General features: G+C 38.6%; 2 protein-coding genes across 6 annotated transcripts in view; one reads left to right on the plus strand and one right to left on the minus strand.

Moving 5' to 3' along the window:
- Positions 1–686: 686 nt before the first annotated feature.
- On the minus strand, positions 687–10,251 carry Txndc9 (thioredoxin domain containing 9). Of its 2 annotated transcripts, none has more exons than XM_076833038.1 (5): positions 10,066–10,251; positions 7,922–8,140; positions 6,278–6,396; positions 4,511–4,765; positions 687–912 (listed from the first exon to the last, which is right to left on the minus strand). In XM_076833038.1, the coding sequence occupies exons 2-5, from the start codon at positions 8,108–8,110 to the stop codon at positions 795–797; spliced, it is 681 nt and encodes a 226-aa protein (XP_076689153.1). In that variant the 5' UTR covers positions 8,111–8,140; positions 10,066–10,251; the 3' UTR covers positions 687–794. The 2 variants fall into 2 exon arrangements, with proteins under 2 accessions (XP_076689153.1, XP_076689154.1); XM_076833039.1 differs by lacking the exon at positions 10,066–10,251 and adding an exon at positions 9,797–9,875.
- An 848-nt stretch (positions 10,252–11,099) lies between these two features.
- The window catches only part of Eif5b (eukaryotic translation initiation factor 5B), a 57,217-nt gene continuing 49,513 nt past the window's right edge, over positions 11,100–18,803 (plus strand). For all 4 annotated transcript variants that reach the window (XM_076833676.1, XM_076833677.1, XM_076833678.1 and 1 more), the window contains exon 1: positions 11,100–11,325. In XM_076833676.1, the coding sequence (XP_076689791.1) occupies positions 11,291–11,325 (35 nt within the window). In that variant the 5' untranslated portion in view covers positions 11,100–11,290. The remainder of the gene's footprint in view (positions 11,326–18,803) is intronic.

The following is an 18,803-nucleotide window of genomic DNA, read 5'->3' on the forward strand; positions in this document are numbered from 1 at the left end:
TCAGTTCTTTAATAGCTGTTCAAATATATCCCATAACTGAGAGTTTACAATTTATTTACAACGGCACCAGTAAATGTTACTTGACCTACTGTACAAACAATGCCGATCAATGATTAGTACTGAGCTGGGCACACTGCGGTATGCCTGTTCCCAGCTATTTGGGAGGCTGAGGCAGGAGGATAGCAAGTTCCTGGCAAGCTTTGGCAACTTAGTGAAATTCTGTCTCAAAATAAAATAAAAAATAAAAAGAGCTGGGGATGAAGCTTAGTGGTAATGTGTCCCTGGGTGGGGGGGATTAGTCCTGGAATAGTTTGTTTAATTTTTATTTCCATCTTAGTAGATTAAAAACTACAACTGTAAATGGTTCAAAGATGTTAAGAATCATAGTGTAGGGGCTGGGGATGTAGCTCAAGTGGCAGCGCACTCACCTGGCATTCGTGCGGCCCGGGTTTGACCCTCAGCACCACATACAAAAAACAAAGATGTTGTGTCCGCCAAAAAAAAACCCTAAAAATTAAAAAAAAAAAAAAAATTCTCTCTCTCTAAAAAAAAAAAAAAACTCATAGGGTAACAAAATCAAAGATAAAGTCAATCTCAAAAATAGAGAATCCCGACCCTTCCCAGGTAACTTAAGAACTCCAAAGTTTTCCTCATCTTAAATAAGAATTGTACAAAACTACAGAATATGAGTGTTAGAAGACCAATTTATTAAAATCAATAGGATTTAGAAAACATACAGAAATGTGAAGAAAGCAGAAATAAACAGATGATTTACAAAGAATTATAATTGAACTCTAATCATCATCAGAGTCTGAATCATATTTCTTTCCTCGGATAGTTTTCTTTTCCAGTTTTGTGAAGTTTGTTCCACATTTCTTTTGGCTCTGAAATGGTGGTTCCATTAAATTTCCACTAAAAACAAAAGAAAATTGAAAAGCATTTTATCTTTATGATGCAATACATTTGGTATACTTAATTACAAAAAAAGAAAAAAAAAACTTTCTTCTTCACTGTAACATCAAATATTTGTAATAGTGGAATATTTCTTGTTAAACGCCAGAGTCAGAAGAAAAGTAGAATATGTGTGTATGTGTGTGTGTGTATTTATATTTAGTAAGCACAGGATTTATTGAAGAACAGGAATAGGACTCATTGAAGTGCAAGAGGAGACCCAAAGCAGGTTTTCTCCCAAGAAATAAAATATTTATATTAATAATAGTTTTATACCTTCTTTTGTACTGCCAAATGTTTTATAGATTTTTTTTTTACCATTAATTATTAATTAACATTTTACAGGCCGTGCTGATATAACTTCTGACTGAAAAGTTCAGAAAGAAGGCAAGTGTTTTGGTTCCGTTGGTTCTGGAGATGCTTAACCTGGGTGAGACATTTTATTAGCAGAATGACAGCTGCCATGATTGGTCTGGTCCTGTCGAACATTTCTACATGTTTAGATGTACAAGTTAGCAAAACCCATAGAAGTCATTATCATTAATCTGGAATTGGTATAGAACTTTTTTCTTTATTTTTAAACTCCCTTTAATGATGCTTGAGAAATAGACAAAATGAGATAATTTCTTCTTTCAAGTGTCTGGGGAGTATTCCTAGCACCCAGATCTTGGTTTTGAAAATCATTTGACATTGAAAAGAAGAATGGTTCCTTGCAGAAATGGCTACTTCCAGGGAGAGTACAATGATAGCCTCCCTATCATTGGAGCAGGAAAGTAGGGCTCAAAGAATTATGGACATGTTAAAAGGACAGAGGTCAGTCTGACGTGGGCTCTCATTGGCCAAATTTGAGGCAATTTGACCTTCCAAGTAAGTGCTAACAGAAAGAGACTATAATTCAGTGAATAAAAATTATTCCCTCTTCATATTCACATCTCTAAATAATCAATGTAGAAGACAGAATGGTTCCTCATTAAATTACCCTTTAGTAAGATAAAAAAGTGGTCAACCTTTTCTCAGTCACCACCAGAAATGAGACAAACCATCACATGCCTGCTAATATCAGGCACCAAGGAGGAGGGACACAATATCACTTTTATAATATGGCTAACAGTAACATATGATCTGAATCCAACCTTAAGAAAACATAGCATAACCCCAATCTAGGGGGTGTTTTACAAAATTACTAATCTGTACACTTCAAAAGTGTCAATGCCTCAAAGAATGAAAAAGTATCCAACTGTTACAGGTTAACGGAAACTAGGCCCATAATGACTACATGAGAATTTTTGCGGTATGAAGAACATTAATGGGATGATGGTAAAATTTGAATAAGGTTTATAAATTGCTAATTGTTTTAATAATTGTACTATGGCTACTACATAAGAAAATTTCTTTACTCTTAGAATATACATATGGAAGTATATAGAAATAAAGAGATATGGCATTTATAACTTCCACACAAATGGTTCTGAAAAACATTTATATGTATGTGCAAAGAGTATATTAAAAAAATAAGAAAGTTTAAATTGGGGGTTATAGGTAAAGGGCACATGAGATTTCCTTATCCTATTCTGCAACTTATTTATTTGAACTTTTTCAAAATATAAAGTTTGGCCAATTTCTACAATACAGGAATGATGTCAGCATGTCTAGGAGAGATTCAGAGAAAAGAAAGATGAGGAAATGTGAGAGAGAAAAGATTAGAGACTTTTCCACGTGTTTTGAAAGGCACTATGACTCTGGAATGTTAACTAACTACATAATTTTACCTGTTATTTTTTCAAATCAAGAACAGGAACAGGGGCTGGGGTTGTGGTTCAGTGTTAGAGCATTCGCCTAGTATGTACGAGGCCCTAGGTTCAATTCTTAGCACCACACACACAAAATAAATAAATAAATAAATAAAGGTATTCTGTCCAACTACAACTAAAAAAAAAAAAGAATAGGAACAAACCCAAGATGGTAGGTTCTGATTTGTGGAACTAGATAAATTATTTATCTAGAGGTGGACACAAAGAGATGAATATCTAAGAAAGTCAAGTTGGTCTTTACATTGTTTACTGAGACAATTGTCCATAGTAAGGAATGTAAGCTAAGTACAGAAAACATTTTTACTTTTCAGATTCTGCAACAGGAGTATCTACATTACAAATCTAATGTTTTAAAATATAACCTTCTGGGCTGAGGATGTGGCTCAAGCGGTAGCGCGCTCACCTGGCATGCGTGCGGCCTGAGTTCGATCCTCAGCACCACATATGAACAAAGATGTTGTGTCCGCCAAAAACTAAAAAATAAATATTAAAAAATTCTCTTTCTTAAAAAAAAAAAAAATAACCTTCAGGGTACAGCACTTGCCTAATAAGTCCCTGGGTTTGTTCCTTAGCACTGAAAAATAAAAACAGACAAACAAACTCCCCCAGTATAATCTTCCTTATAGCAGCATTTTTTTTTGTGTGTGTGTGTGAGAGAGAGAGAGAGAGAGAGAATTTTTTTTTTTTTAAATATTTACTTTTTAGTTTTTGGCAGACACAACATCTTTGCTCGTATGTGGTGCCGAGGATCGAACCCAGGCCGCATGCATGCCAGGCGAGCGCGCTACCACTTGAGCCACATCCCCAGCCCTTATAGCAGCATTTTCAATTTCATCAAAGGGAATAACTTATGTCAGTATAAAATTGGGGAAATGGGGCTAGCTCAGTCATAGAGTGCTTGCTTGGCATGCACAAGGCTCTGGTTTCCAGGGCTGCAAAAAAAAAAAAAAGAAAGAAAGAAAAGAAAAAGGAAGAAAAAATTGGGAAGAGTCTACTTGGAAGTGTCATTCTGTGTTTCCAGATTAACACAGAACTAGTTTCAATATTCAGTTGAAAATTTTTTTAGTCAGGTGTACTCCAAGACTCAAGTTTTATCTCTAAATCTCATTTTGCTTTAAGATCATGCTAATGTATGCTTCAAAGATGCTTTCATGCCAGGAATAGTGGCACATGCCTGTAATCCTAGATAGTTGGAGGCTGAGGCAGGAGGATCACAAGTTTGAGGATAGCCTTAGCAACTTAGCAAGACACTGTCTCAAAATAAAAAGTAAAAAAGGCTGGGGATGGAGCTCAGTGGTAGAGCACCTCTGGGTTCAATCAGGAGTCTTCAAGGAAGCCTGGGCAACTGAATTTTCAAAATAAAATACAAAGGCCTAAGGATGCAGCTCAGTGGTAGAGAGTTTGCCTAGCATGCTCAAGTCACTGGGTTCAATCTTCAGTGGTGAGAAAAAGAGGAGAAATAAATAAAAGAAGCCTCTCCTTTGAGAAACTATTCCCATCTCAGCCTAAGTCTTAATTTCATAAAATAAATATTAAGACACAAAAATCCTCTCTAAATATAACAACTAGATAGAAATTAAATTGGGCTGGGGCTGTAGCTCAGTGGCACAGCACTTGTCTAGCACGCGTGAGGCACTGGGTTCGATCCTCTGCACCACATAAACAAAATAAAGGCATTCTGTCCATCTACAACTACAAATAAATAAAAAGAAAAATTAAAATAAACCTATTCTTTTGCTAAAGGTTACCTGTAATTTAGAATATCAGAACAACCGAGTCTCCACTCTAATGTTTCTGTGGTGAAGTCATCTGTATTTCCTAGGTCAGTAAATCCAACAACATAATCTTGTGTTTTCCCGTCTTTCAAGAGCGCGAGCGTGGGGATGACTTTGATACGCAGTCTCTCACAAAGGAAAGGTGCTTTTTCCACATTCAGCTTTAAAAACTTGGTCTCGAGATGTTTCTTAGAGAGTATCACCAAATGTCTGTCTAGTATTTTACACCTGTGAATAATAAGTAATAATTATTACCTGTAAGTAATAAGTAATAACATACCAAGTCAAAAGTTAAAGCTATTGATTTTCTTTTTAAAAAACAAGTATCAGTATGCATCTGATTTTAAAGTTTTTCTGTTTGAGCATCAAAATGTGGCAGCCAACTCGGATGACCTCATTTCCAAGTCCTGAGTTAACTGCCTCATGAGATGTATAAAGACACCCTGGCATCCTAGAAAGTCAGATTGGCCCTAATGATAATTATTTAGAAAACCAAAATATTAAATACATGCTTTAAGTCACAAAGGGCTTTTTGAATAAAAGCAGTCATATTCATGGTAAGAGCCAAAAATTAAGATGTTGTTTCACTTATGGATGTTTCTGGCATCTTATACAGGATAGTTTGAAGAAGGACAAAGCTGAACTTGAGAGAGCTCAGAAGAGACCTATAAGACTTATAAGTACACATTATGTCATATCTGAAGTCCAGAAAGACTGAAGAGTGTCACCAAAACTCTTCTGACTGTAACATTGAGAAGCACATGAGATTAAGGGTTATAAAAAGTACATCAATCAATATGGCCATTTTAGTTCTGAAGAATAGAGAAATGAAGAAGCAACTTTAATATGCTGACTAGAATATAATATATATATATGAACACACACACATATATATAATATTAATATATATAAAAAACATACTCAAATACCATGAAACACTACCAATTAGAAAGCCGTGCCCGCCCACCCCAATACTAAGAATACACACACACACACACACATCCACATAAACACACACACATGTATTAAAAAGGGAAAAAGCAGAAATGAATAATTCTGTTCTGGTGAAGAATATTTTTATTTTCTAATTGTAGGTGGACACAATATTTTTATTTACTTTTTTCTATGTGGTGCTGAGGATCAAACCCAGTGCTTCTCACATGCTAGGTGAGTGCTCTACCATCGAGCCACAACCCTAACCCTCTGCTAAGAATCTTAAGAGTACATTTCTTTCTTTTTTTCTGCTGCACTGGAGATTGAACCCAGGGCTTTATGTATGCTAGGCAAGTGCTCTAGCACTGAACTAAACTCCCAGCTCTTTTAAAAAACCTTTATTTTGAGACAGGGCGACACTGAGTTACCCAGGCTGACTTCATACTTGTGATCCTCCTGCTTCATCCTCTAAGTAGATGGTATTACAGGTATGCTCCATGACACCTGGCTTAAGTGTACATTTCCAAGATGTTTTTAGAGTCATGAAAACATAATTGAGGAATTAGGAGCCATTTATAAGGGAATATTATTGCCTTTTGATAATACTCATTTGTTTGCATGTCTTTAACTTAATCACTAAAATTACAACTTTAACATGCTGACTAGAATATTAAAAAATGTACTCAAATATGTTTTGATACAAGTTGTTCCTTTTAGTTTTCTTAAGTTTTCTATCAAGGCAGTATATCTCCATCCAAACATCTCATCATATTTTAAAGACTTAGTCAAGGATGGAAACAAAGTTACCTCAATGTGGAGTCTCTGTAGAAATGGCAAACCACTTTTTTACTCTCCTTGACTTCTTGAAAAAACTCTCGCTCACTAGGGATTTCTCTGTATTCCCCATGTCCTTTAGAAAGCCACTCCTAATTTGGAGAGAAGAAAAGATTATACATGTGAAATTCCCCTTTCAGTATCATTTGATATTTTGTCACTACATTATGTTGTAATGAAGTCAATTTTATCTTCTTGGGAAATGAATTACTTTTAGCAGGTTTACTTTCCTATGTTTTTAGTATCAATGCAAAACTAGTCTGTGGACAGTGACTGTCTCCATAGCATGGCTCAGATTAATGACAATTAGCTCTCTTGATAATTTAAAACACTTCTTTTCTCAGAATTTTCGAAATACAAATTTAAGACTCAAGAGACTTAAAATATAAATGTACATTTAATTTTTTTTTACATTCTTAAGCTAATAAAGCATTTGATTCAAGTTATACAAAGCTTTTTATCCTCTTTGGCAGTGCTAGGGATACGGTCCAGGGCCTCATGCATGTAGGCAAGTGCTCCATCACTGAGCTACCCATCTAACTGGGCAAAGCTTTTAAAAATGAAGTTCCATGCAGAGAAACACCCAACCAAACAAGAAAAAACCAGTCAGTCTTGGGGTCAGGGAGGTTACTGCAGTTTGGAAGCTTGGGAACCCTGTGTGCTTCTGATGACTACCTCACAAGAGACAGGTTCTATCCTGGCCACTGATGGACAATGAGAGGAAAGAGTAGTCTTACTCTCACAGTCTAGAACCAACAAAGATCTCATATCTAATCCAACTTCTCAAACCAATATCAGAACCCATTATCAACCAAGCCTGACAGATTTTGTAGCTTTTGAATCATTCCTGCAGCAGGAAGCATATCACCTCTACTGGAAGCTCATTCCCCCACTTTTAGTAATCTGGTTTTAATGAAAAGGAACACTGGTTGCAGGCAGAAGGCACAGGTTTCAATACCTGTTTCACCACATATTGGGCTAGAATTCTAATGACTTTCCTGACTCAATCCCCTCATTTGTAAAGTGGACACAATGGAGCAACCACTTCATTTTTGGGCAGCTGTGAAAATGAAAGAAAGACATCTATGTAACCATGCCTAACAGCGCCTGACACATGTGTAACAAGCACCCGGGCTTGGAGTAGTTTTACAAAAGTCTTCTTATACTGAATGCAACAGCAACTTTAATGTGTGGATCCCAGCTTAGACTAAGATTAGAGAGAAAAGTTTACATTTCTTCTATATGTCAGTACCTCAAGTATTACACGTGGCCTGTTTTCCCTGATGTTCTTTTCCCTGGGTTAAAATTATCATATGTATATACATATATACCCTTACACACACATATGTGTGCATATAAACATATACATATACAATATACACAGAGATAGGTTTTTTTTGGTGGTGCTAGGGGTTGATCCCAGGGTCTTGCTCAAGGGGTAGGCAAGCACCCTATCGCTGAGCCACACTCCCAGCTTCCTACCAAAATTTTTAACAGTGATGGATGTTAAATTAAGAAAATTCTAAAAATGAGGACTGAAATGTCTAGCCCATGTATATATAAGTTGTTAGGAGCATACTGTTATAGCAATTTCAGAAAGCAGGTCAGAGAGGTTACTTGTTTCTGCTGTTGAGCTTTCCTTAGTGCCTCAAGTCTCTTTTCTTTGAGGTGTTCCAATTCGTCCTCGTCCATCTGATCCAGTTTCTGAATTTCAGAATCCAGATGTTCTTCTACTACCTTGGCTGACTGAAGCAACTGGTTCTCCAAGACTTTTGAATACATGTCGACAGATGCGTCAGCTTCCATTTTTCTAAATTGTATAGTTCAGTCCTGATACTGGGAAGAAGGTTGACAAACTTTAGAAATAAAGCAAACATTTAGCAAAGTTTTCTCTCATTTGCAAAAATTCTAGCAAGGTGTACTCTACAGAGTATTCTGCCAACACCCAAGCACTTGATTTTATGTGTTAAAATTTCATTTTCAATAGATTACAGTCACATCAAAACTTCAGAAAAATTAAAGCTTATATTTTTGTCATAGCCAACTAAGGAGGAACTAGAGTTGGTGATAATGTATTTCTATACAAATTAAACCAAGGAAACAATTTTAACTTGAAATTCAATTGAAGACTGAAATGCAAGTACTCAGAGCAAATGTCAGGTGCTTCTATTTAGTTTGTTTTATTACATTAAAACAAAGATAAATCGTTAGAACCATCACCAGACCACAGAGAAATGAGTTGTGCAGTTATACCTAGGGTTGTATATTGACAATCGTGTTTTTTACCAAGGTAAAGGGAAAAAAAGCAAGAAACAACTGTGAACAATGGTTTTAGGTGTTCACACATGTGCCAAAAATTGCTTCAACACTGGCTGTGCAAAAGACAGCTTTTTCATGGTCACCATCTTGTGAGTTTCAAATCCTTTAACTTACAAGAAGTCTCATTATAATTTCTATAAAGATGTTGCCTGTTGTTCCATAAGCATTGATATCCATTCCTTTCCTGTTACCTGACAAAATCTATGAGATTGCAAAAAATTGATACTGTTTTCAGCTTGTTGAAATTCAGTATTCTTAACTTGAATGTAAAACGATCTAACACTTTAAATATTTTCTTAGATGTTTTCTCCCCAATCATTCTTTATGAAAAGTAAGTTTTAAAATAGAACTCAGATTAAAAAAGATTTCAATTGTATATTTAAAGAGTATTTTCTACCACTATCAAAGGGCAATTTAATGTGTATCCCTCGGTTATTATCCCAGAAATATAATTTGCCTATCAAAGCAAGAAGCTGTTGTATCTCAATAAACTACAACATATTTACAAATAATACTGGAGCACTTTAAAAATCTGAACAAAATGTAAACTCATTCAGTCAGCTTCTGACACTGGACCTGGCCCTCATAGAGCCTCTGTGAAGAAAGGTTGAGTTTAGGGAAATATTATTCTTCCAAACATCACTTCTAGTTCCTTTTTCTTCACAGGAAAAGCAGATGAAATGCTGATTTTATCTTTGTATCCCCAGATCTAGCAATGTTTAGAACCCAGCAGGTATTTAATAAATGTGTTTAATGTTAAAAGAACACAGCCTCGTTTCTGTCAACTGATCAAGTAGCAAAGGTTTGAGTTTTAAAAACCAAACTTTAAGCACCTCATCAATGCTATACAATTAAAAAGGAACGTACTTCAAACATAGTAAATAAGATTTCCAACTCCCCTCGGCTCAAATGTCAGTATCAATGTGACCACAGCTGACGCTTATCCTAGAATTTTATGGGATGAGCTCAAAATTTAATTCTGGGCTAACTGGGAACAGAAATGATTAAGCAGAGCAGTGTTGGGCTCAGATGGCGGTGGGCACTGCATTCAGAACGGGGTAAAGGACATGGTGCGGTGGTCCCCATAACTTTTCATACCTCAAGGATGGGGAAAGGACACCGAGTGTCCTCAAACTTCCTAGCCATTTCCTTGGTTCCTCTAGAGACACCCACCAATACACCCAAAGGCCTCGTCCTTAACCGTCCCCAGGCATCTTTCCAATAGCATCCTCGCCACTCCCGAAACCCGGCGGAAAGACGCGGCCAACTCCGCAGCACCCACCATAACGCTCTTGGGGCGCATGCGCCAGAGCCTCGGCCACTGCACAGACACCGGCGTCCGGGCCGCGCCCCTGCCCCGACCCAGCCGGATATCGAGTGGCTATGTACCCCTCAGCACTGGGACTTGGTGGCCGGATTTATCACACCATCCGTTTCCTCACCTGAGAGCTCCGTGATATCTAACAAGCGACAAACCAGCAGCTCCAGGACAGCACCCCACTTTGGTTTCACCCTTGCAGCTGCCGGGGACTAGGAATCAGCCTTCACTTCCGCCTTCTCATTGGGTCCGGTCCTCTCGCGATACAATTTGAGACGCCTGAAGAGGAGGTGGACCGTCGAGCGAGGGTTTCCGTGCGTGCGCTTTTCCTCTGTCACTCGGAACCTGTGTTTCCGATCCTTTTCTTCCTTCCGGGTGAATTGCTGGGAGGGAGCGGGAGCAAAGTATACTGGAAGTTGTAGTTTCTTAATGCACACGCTGGAGTTGTCTGACTATTCATGAATGTTACATCAGAAATGAGATCATGTTCAGAACTGACACTCGAACTTCGTTTCTCTTATGTTTATTGAACACATTTCCATTTTTCCTTTTGAAGTATACCGTACTACACGATGAATTTTTAATTAACCCCTATAATACCATCGCCTACATGGAGGTGTGGAACACCCGTAGCTTCCCTCCTGACTTTCGTGTATTTGGACACACGAATTTTTAGGACTTGGCCTCACTTTGCACATAAAGATTAAGACATATAGTAGGGAATTGGTGGATATGTCCTTGTTGTGTGTTTCCTTTTGTGACCGTACATAGTTCTTAATCCATTGGTGTTACTGAAAGGTCCCAATTTTGTCTTCCAGAACCCCAGACCTCATCATTGGTTTCTGTGGTTCTTTACTGAACTTCGTGCAGCTAAGAATATAAAGATTACAAGGAAAGTAAGTCCATGGCTTGCTTCTGAACCGAATGCCAATCCTGCTTTCCCTGGCCGAAAAGGAGTTGACGTGGGGAGTGAACAGCCTCATTGTCTCCCGCCGGGTTCTAGAACCTGGAAACCCCTGAGGATGCCGGTGCGCGGCTGATCCTTGCGGCAGAGGGCGCTCGTGCTCCTGCCTGGCCGAAGGGTCCACTGGCGACGCTCTACCCGAAGCGCAGCTCTCGATGAGCCGCGCCCTGCGTCCCCACGCCGAGGCGGCGGGGCGATGCGCTTGCGCACTGAGAGCTTACACCATATGTGCCCTGTCCCAGTGCGCGGGTCTGTGGAGAGCCGGGTGCGAGAAGCGGCAGCGCGGCGGGGGACGGAGCCGGGCCGAGACCGAAGTCGAACGGAGACAGTGTGTCTGTGATTAGCCGAATAGAGGGGCAGGGGCCACGAGCGCCTCTGACTAGCGATGGGGAAGAAACAGAAAAACAAGAGCGAAGACAGGTAGGCAGTGGCTGGGTCCGTATGGCAGCGCCGCCGCCGCTCTGTGGGGCGCGCGGGTCCCTCCGGGCGCGGGCTCGGACCCGGTCTAGGCTCGCGACGAGCTCGCGGGACGCTGGGCCTGAGCCGAGTAGGCGGCGCGGGTTCAAGACCCCAGGGCCCGGCGGGCGCGAGGGCCTCGGCGGCAGGCAGGTCCTCCCCGCCGAGGCACGGCCCCACCGCTGCCGTTCACCGGGTCTGGAAAGAGAAGTGCCCGGCCTGAGGAGCCGGGCGGTCGTTTGCGGGTTTCTGGTCGCGCGCGGGGGGATCGGGCAGCTTTCCCGGGCCGGGGGCGGTCCGGCCTGCGTGGTCCAGGCGGGGTTGAGGTGCCGGCGCTACTCTTGTCGAGGGTCGGGAAGTTTCTCTTTCTGCCTTTGTACCTGTGAAGACTTGGGGAGGAGGGAGTCCGAACCCCGTGTACGTGTCGCCAGCTTTTTCTACTCTTTGAGCGGCTTAGGAACGTTGGAGTTACGGAGAGGGGTCTGCCAGTTCACTCCTTCTTGACCTAATTCAATTCGAACACATTTCTCATATTATTTTAAATGTTTATGGTCTAGACTCCATGCTTTTCGTTTTCCTTCTTCCGGCCTGTCTTTTGGTCATTTCTTTGCTCTCTAGCACCTCCCCTAAGAAAGGAGGAGGAGGAGGTGAAACAAACCACCAGGGTCGCTGCTTTCTAATCACTTAAAAGGCTTTTGGGGGAGCGAGTGTGTAAGGGTGTTTGTGAGTCACTTACCCGAAGATGTTTTGGAACATTTCTGTGTGTCACATCCGATTGAGTTCTTTTATCTTTTCAGTAAGAGTTTGCTTCCTGGGAGTGAACAACCATCTGTTACTTTACACCTCTGTGCACTATCCTCCCAAATTAGTTTAAATACTAGGGGGAGAGTAAGGCAAATTGAAAACAAAACAAAACCTGTACTAGTCTAGTTCATCATTCTGACTCAAGTTGGGGTCTTGAAGTTAAGATTATTTTAAGTTGGATTGTTTCTTCCCATAGCACTTTGTCCAGCTCCTGAGTGGAATTAAAAGACAACAAAGAGTAGAACTTAACTACTAATTGAATAAGATGAATAAATAAGAAGAAATAAGTAGAATTCTGGGTGGTTTAATGAGAAAAATTTCTGTATGTTTGACAATTTTTTTTGATGTATAGAATACATTTTTTCCTTGCTGAGAACAAGTTTCAGTAATATGCAAAAAATAAAGAAATGAATATAATAAAAACTTACATATTTGTTACCTGTTTTGAGCCGTGTAGTAGCACATGATCAATCCTGTTTCATCCACCTGTTGGATATTCTAAAGCAGATTTTGGGCCTTTGATCTATAAATCCATCAGGTGTATCTGAAAGAACCCTTGGGATGTGGGGGACCACCACAGAAACTACCTACTCTACAACAACAGTGTTATCATCAAGCCTAAGGAATGTTAACAATGATTTCTTAAACAGTATACAATATTCAGTCAGTTTTCTAATTTCCATGATTCTCTTATAATATTGTTTTTCCATTCATTTGTTTGGCTCAGGATTACACAGGTACACAGGTTTAGATTTAAAAAAAATACATGTTTGTGTTATTCTGTTTCCAGGTTTTACTTTCTAGGCTCTTTTGCAATGGGAAAAATATGTATTTTGAAGGTGAGATGTATTCTTGTCTATGGTGTTTTGTTTTTTTTTAAAGGAAAAGTGAATGTCTCATTTGATTTATAAAAGATTTTCATGGATGTTGTAAGTTGAGAATACACACTTTAGAGCCTGTTAAATGGTTTAGTAGTATAGAAAGAGTGGCATTGGGTTCCCTCTGAATGGGAGTTTGTGTGTTTATTTTATTGTTTCATGAACTCTTGGGCTTGAGTATCTTTCAAATTGTCCTAAGAAATCCTGAGGTTTTGTGGAAGGACCCTTTTGACCAGAATGGCTTAGATTTTTACTTTGGTATTGTACATGAGATATTAAAGAGTGGGAGGAAGGTGAGTTCTACAACTTTGGGAGTTTGTCTTTTCCCTTTGTATATTCCAACAGTACTTTTTTTTTGTTGTTGTTGAGGATATTTTGTTTTGTTTTTCTTGTGATACTGGGGATTGAACCCAGGGGCAGGCTACTTACTACTGACCTATATCCCTAGCCCCTTTTTAAATTCTTTACTTTTTATTTTTTTTAAGTTGTAGATGGAACACTGCCTTTAATTATTTATTTTTATGTGGTGCTGAGGATCGAACCCAGTGCCTCACATAGGAGAGAGGGACACTCTACCACTGAGCCACAACCCTAGCCCTATAATTCTTTATTTTGAAACAGGTTCTCACTAAGTTCCCAAGTCTGGCCTTGAACTTGTGATCCTCCTACCTCAGCCTCCTGAGCAGCTAGGATTACAGGTGTGTGCCATTGCCTTCAAGAATATTTTGAATATTCATAAAAGGGAAAGGAATGCAGACTAGGTAGAAGGTCTGGGAGGGGAAAATACCACTTTAGTTTACTGTTCTTTTTGTGATATGAGATATATCTGATCAAACTTGTATGAAGATCCCCAGTTTAAAGATTTTACTGTATTCCACCTCCCCGCCTCTCCCAGGCTGTCCTAAACCAAACATGTTTCTAGACAGGTGGAAACTGGGTACAAAAAATGAGCAGCTGCTTATTAGTTGTCATAGTAGGGAAGGTGTGAAGCCACTTTTCATAAATTCTTGAGTGTTCTTAATTCTATTTAATGACTATTTTTAACTTCTTAGTTGCTCAGTGTTGAGTTCCAATTAAACACAAGTTCTCACACATACTAGGCAAGTGTTCTACCACTGAGCTGGGACCCCAGATTTATCTAATTTTGTTTGCTTAGCATATGTTTATCAGTGACTGAGATATTTATAGTATTTTTTGAATTCAAGAACTTTGTTTAAAGACCAAGATCTAATTGGGCACAGTAGTGCATGTCTCTGTAGTCCCAGCAGCTTGGGAGACTGAGGCAGGAAGATCAGCAAGTCCAAAGCCAGCCTCAGTGATTTAGTGAGGCCCTAAACAACTTAGTGAATGAGACCTTGTGTAAAAATAAAAAGTGCTGGGAATGTGGCTCCATGGTTAAGCACCTCTGGGTTTAATCCCTGGTGCCAAAAAAAAAAAAAAGTTCTAGAATTCTAGTTTATCTTGTGTAATTTTTTTGGGAATGAGATTCCTGATAGGGTGTTTGGCAAGTTTTCTTGCCTTTTTTCAGTTGACTAGGGAAGCATTTTTTTTTTTTTTTTTTTTTTGGATCCAGGATTGAACTCAGGCACTTAACCATTGAGCCACATTCCCACCCCTGTTTTGAATTTTATTTAGAGACAGCGTCTCATAGAGTTGCTCAGTGCCTTGCCCTTGCTGAGGCTGGCTTTGAACTCCTTGGGATCCTCTTGCCTCTCGAGCTGCTGGGACTATAGGCGTGCATCACTACGCCCTGGCTGGACTAGGGAAGCTTTTGATGAGACAAAGGAATAGGATTCAGTATGCACAGATGAAATAATATAAGGCAGTATTTCCATTTATTCTCATATCCTTCTTAGTCATCAGTTTGCATGAGAAGACCTTATGGAGATTTGTATGCGCTAGTGATGTCCTACTATTTCCTTTTACACAGTATATTGGGTGGTCTCTAAATGATGTGTGCAGAGAAAAAAAGATTTGTATTATCTAGCTTTTCCTATTCACCAATTCTTCATTCTGGTCTTTTTTTTTTTTTTTTAATGATCTATTTAAAGTTGGTAGTAAGTGTGGTAGATTTTTCAGATAATAAGGCATCTGGCATGTTACCTTAATTAATGAGATTGATATAACCTTTCTCCCACCAAGTCTCCCAGATGTACTCCCCTCCTAAAAATAGAGGGGAGGAAGATAATTATTTCATTTATCCCATACTCAGTTACCTTGTCACTCAGGTCCTAGAGAATCTTTTGGGATTGAGTAAAGTTCTGTGTAGTTTAAGCATCAGATTATTTGTTGCTGTGGTTTTTTACACTACAAATAATACTCTTGTAACTACTTATGAATTCCCTTGTAGTGGGAGTTCTCCTTATTTGAGACAGCTGCCTAACCTTTAAATAATTGCCTTAGTGTCAGACATTTTATCCTAGTCAGGTATGATCAGTGTAGCAGGGACCCTGTGATAGAAAACAAGGTGATATGCTTAAGGAACCCATGTTCTGAAAGGAAATGGGTCTATAGGAGGCACTATAAATATTTCTGGAGAGGGAACGATCTCTGGAAATTGAAAGTACAAGTTGAAGGTTCCTAATCTGAAAAATCTGAAATCTGAAGTGCTCAATCTGAAACTTTAAGCACAAATGTGGGGCCACAGTGGCAGGTTCCATACCTGACTTCATTAATACGCAGGTGCACCAAAAATATTGTACAAAATATTCCTTCGTGCCTCGTGTACAAGGTATACTCATGAAACAAATTAATTTTGTGTTTAAACTTGAGTCCCATCCCTAAGATGTCTCATTATGTATATGCAGATATTCCAAAACCTAGAAAAATCTGAAATCCAAAACCACTTTTGGTCCCAAGCATTTTGGATAAAGGATATTCAACCTGTAGTTTAGATAGTCTAGATTAAAAAAAGGTATTCATTTCTCACTTGCCAATATTTGAATTAACTTGAAAGACTTATATTGTATATCTTTGGACCTTTTTAAGGTTAAAAATGCATAATCTGAAAATTCACTTGGTTTAGTTTTTTTCTGTTACAACTTCAGAAAATTTAATAGGGAAAAAGTCTTAACTTTGCCATAAATGAAGAAGAAAGCAGCTTACCCACTTGTTGGTAGTAAGCTCTCCAGCCTTCCATGCAGGGGATCTCTGTGTGAAGCTGATTCAGCCACTTTTAATGTTACTTGCCCTTTAGCAGTGCTTTATCCTTGTCAACTTATTGCAGTCTTTGCAGTTGATCTCTGTTGGACAGAGCATTGTTTTACAAGGAACTGTCAGTGGTTAAGTTAGAATAATAGTTTCCTAACTTTTTGGCCCTTACATTCTTAAATGACTAATGAATGGAAGAGCTTTTGTTCATGTGGTTATCTCTTGAATCCTTATCATACTGCATATTAAAAGTGAAGTTTTTAATATACCTATTTAAAAATTAAAATACATTACATATTAATATAATTAATACCAAATCTTATTTTCAACAAAGTTCTGGAAAGAGTGACATTGTTAAACATTTTTGCAAATCTATTTACTGTCCGGTTTAAAAAGAAGATCACTAGATTCTGTTTGTGCATTTGATCTCTAATATTATTACATATATGTGGCATTTGAAGAAACACTCCATTGTACTGTTGTGAGAATATGAGAATGAAAAAGACCAGTGCCCTTCAAAAATTATTATTTTGCAAATAATTTTGATCTTCCAAGTTAGTTTTAGATTTCTGAACCATATTTGGGGTACTAATTTGAGAATTGCTATTTAGGGATTTCTAAACTAGATCTAGGCAATTGTGAGGTATTTTCCAAGCTGTTTGGCCATCATTAATATTGTGTCTTACAAGTGCTTAGAATGTTCTAGAGTCACACGTAAAGACAATTTAAGATATCTATGGGCATGTTAACGCTCTGGATGTTTTCTGACTTAGGATTTTCTTGTTCTTAATGTAATAGGTGAACTTAATCATATCCTATTAAAATGTTTTTAATTGGTTTTATTTAGGAGTCCACTATGTTTTATTTGGTTATTTGGGACACTTGGCATCTTTATTATTTTAATTTTAATTAAATTTGATATCAGGACAGCATGTTAAATTGGAAGGAGCAGGAGTATGATTTGTGTTTCTAGGTCTTTTGAGTAGCAAGGGGTGACTAAGAACTTCAGTTGCTACTCTGTTGTCAATAATTCTGTACAAGTATACCATTTCCAATGATGGTGGTGTTCAGCAAGTTGGTTATTCAAAATTACCCTCTCATGAGAGTAGTTATTTATATGAAATCTTTATTAATATTTATTTGGTTATGCTAGGCATTGTACAAAGTAAGTTAGGTTGAACTCATCTTTTTAATAGTGATCAGGGACCAGATTCACTTCTGTGTAATACAAAGATTATGAGTTGAAGTTAGTGTTTATTTTGTGATTAGTTATTCCAGGATATAAGTTGTATCCTTCAAGTATTTATTGAGAATGTTGACCTAAATTTTCATCAGTATATTACCTTTATTTTTTCATAATCTATATTTATAAACATACTAGGTATATATCTTATGCAATTGTAAAGTCCAAAAAAATTTTTTGAAGATGGGGATTTCACTGATTTGCTCAAATGAGTCTAGAACTCAAGGCACAAGTGATCCTCCCACTTCAGCCTCCCAAGTAGCTGGGACTACAAGTGTATGCCACTGCACCTGGCTCAAAATATTCTTAGATAGTAGCAGATATAAAATTTTGTGAAGTTTAAACTTGCCACATTAATGTGAGGAATGATATTGCTATGTTGAATCTAAATCAGTTGCAACTCAAACTTTATGTTTACCTGAAGATCTTGTAAATGGACATTTTGAGTCAGTAGATCTGGGATGGAGGCTGAGATGCTGGGATGGAGGCTGAGATGATGCCTTTTTTACAAGTCTACACCTAAACTGCTTCTTCTGAAACTATACTTTAAATAGCAGGACCTAGTAACCATTTCCACTAGAAATGTAATGTCCCCTGTAATGGAATTTTTTTCTTTTTCTTTTCTTTTTGAAGGATTCTCACCATGTTGCCCAGACTAAGGCTCCAGCAGTCCTCCTGTCTCACCCTCCTGAGTAGCTGGGACTGTAGGTGCATGCCACTGCGCCCATATGGATTTTGAGTTGAGCATTCCTGTATTAGCAAAAGCTCAATTAATTTTTCTGATACCTTTTTTAAAACTTGATTTTGAGGTCCCTCCTTTATGGAACTGGGAATTAAATTAAAATTATTGTGTCATAACAAGTCATCTCAATCTTAATGGCTTAAAACAATAAAAATCACTCTCTTTTCATGGCTCTCGATGTTGATTGAGCTTAATTAGGTAGATCTTGCTTGGGGTCTCTTTGGTCACAGTCAGGTGGTGATTGTAATGGGATCATCTTAAGGGTTTCCTCACTCTGTTCTTCACTTCTGATCATTGGTACCTTGCTGGGAGCCATTAGCCAAGTAGGTATGACAATTTCCTTGCCAGCGTACCCCCATGTTTCTTTAGTGGAAGGACTCGTGGAAATAGGACATTTTGCAGGGACATTGCATGTAAGGTGACCTTGCTCAAGGACCAGGGCGGATCCATGTTTAGGGTGTTCCCGGTATAAACCGAGTTTAGGGCGCTCCCTGTTTAGAATAGGGCGTATCCTACTGCCTGAGTTCCCCTTGAGTTCTCACGGGATTCAGAATATATTTGGGAGACAGAAGCCCAGTGGATGTGGATTTGGGCAGAGAACGTGGATTTCCCCAGAACGTGTTTG

The sequence above is a fragment of the Callospermophilus lateralis genome, chromosome 14 (assembly GCF_048772815.1).
Source record: "Callospermophilus lateralis isolate mCalLat2 chromosome 14, mCalLat2.hap1, whole genome shotgun sequence".
NCBI lineage: Eukaryota > Metazoa > Chordata > Mammalia > Rodentia > Sciuridae > Callospermophilus > Callospermophilus lateralis.

Bases quoted from the DNA above. Each gene is read 5' to 3' on its own strand.
- Txndc9 (XM_076833038.1), bottom strand. From the start codon at position 8,110: ATGGAAGCTGACGCATCTGTCGACATGTATTCAAAAGTCTTGGAGAAC. The intron at 4,766-6,277 runs GTAACTTTGTTT...TATTATTCACAG, and splicing joins TACAGAGACTCCACATTGAG to GTGTAAAATACTAGACAGAC. The intron at 913-4,510 runs GTAACCTTTAGC...TTTTGTTTTTAG, and splicing joins TCTGATATTCTAAATTACAG to TGGAAATTTAATGGAACCAC.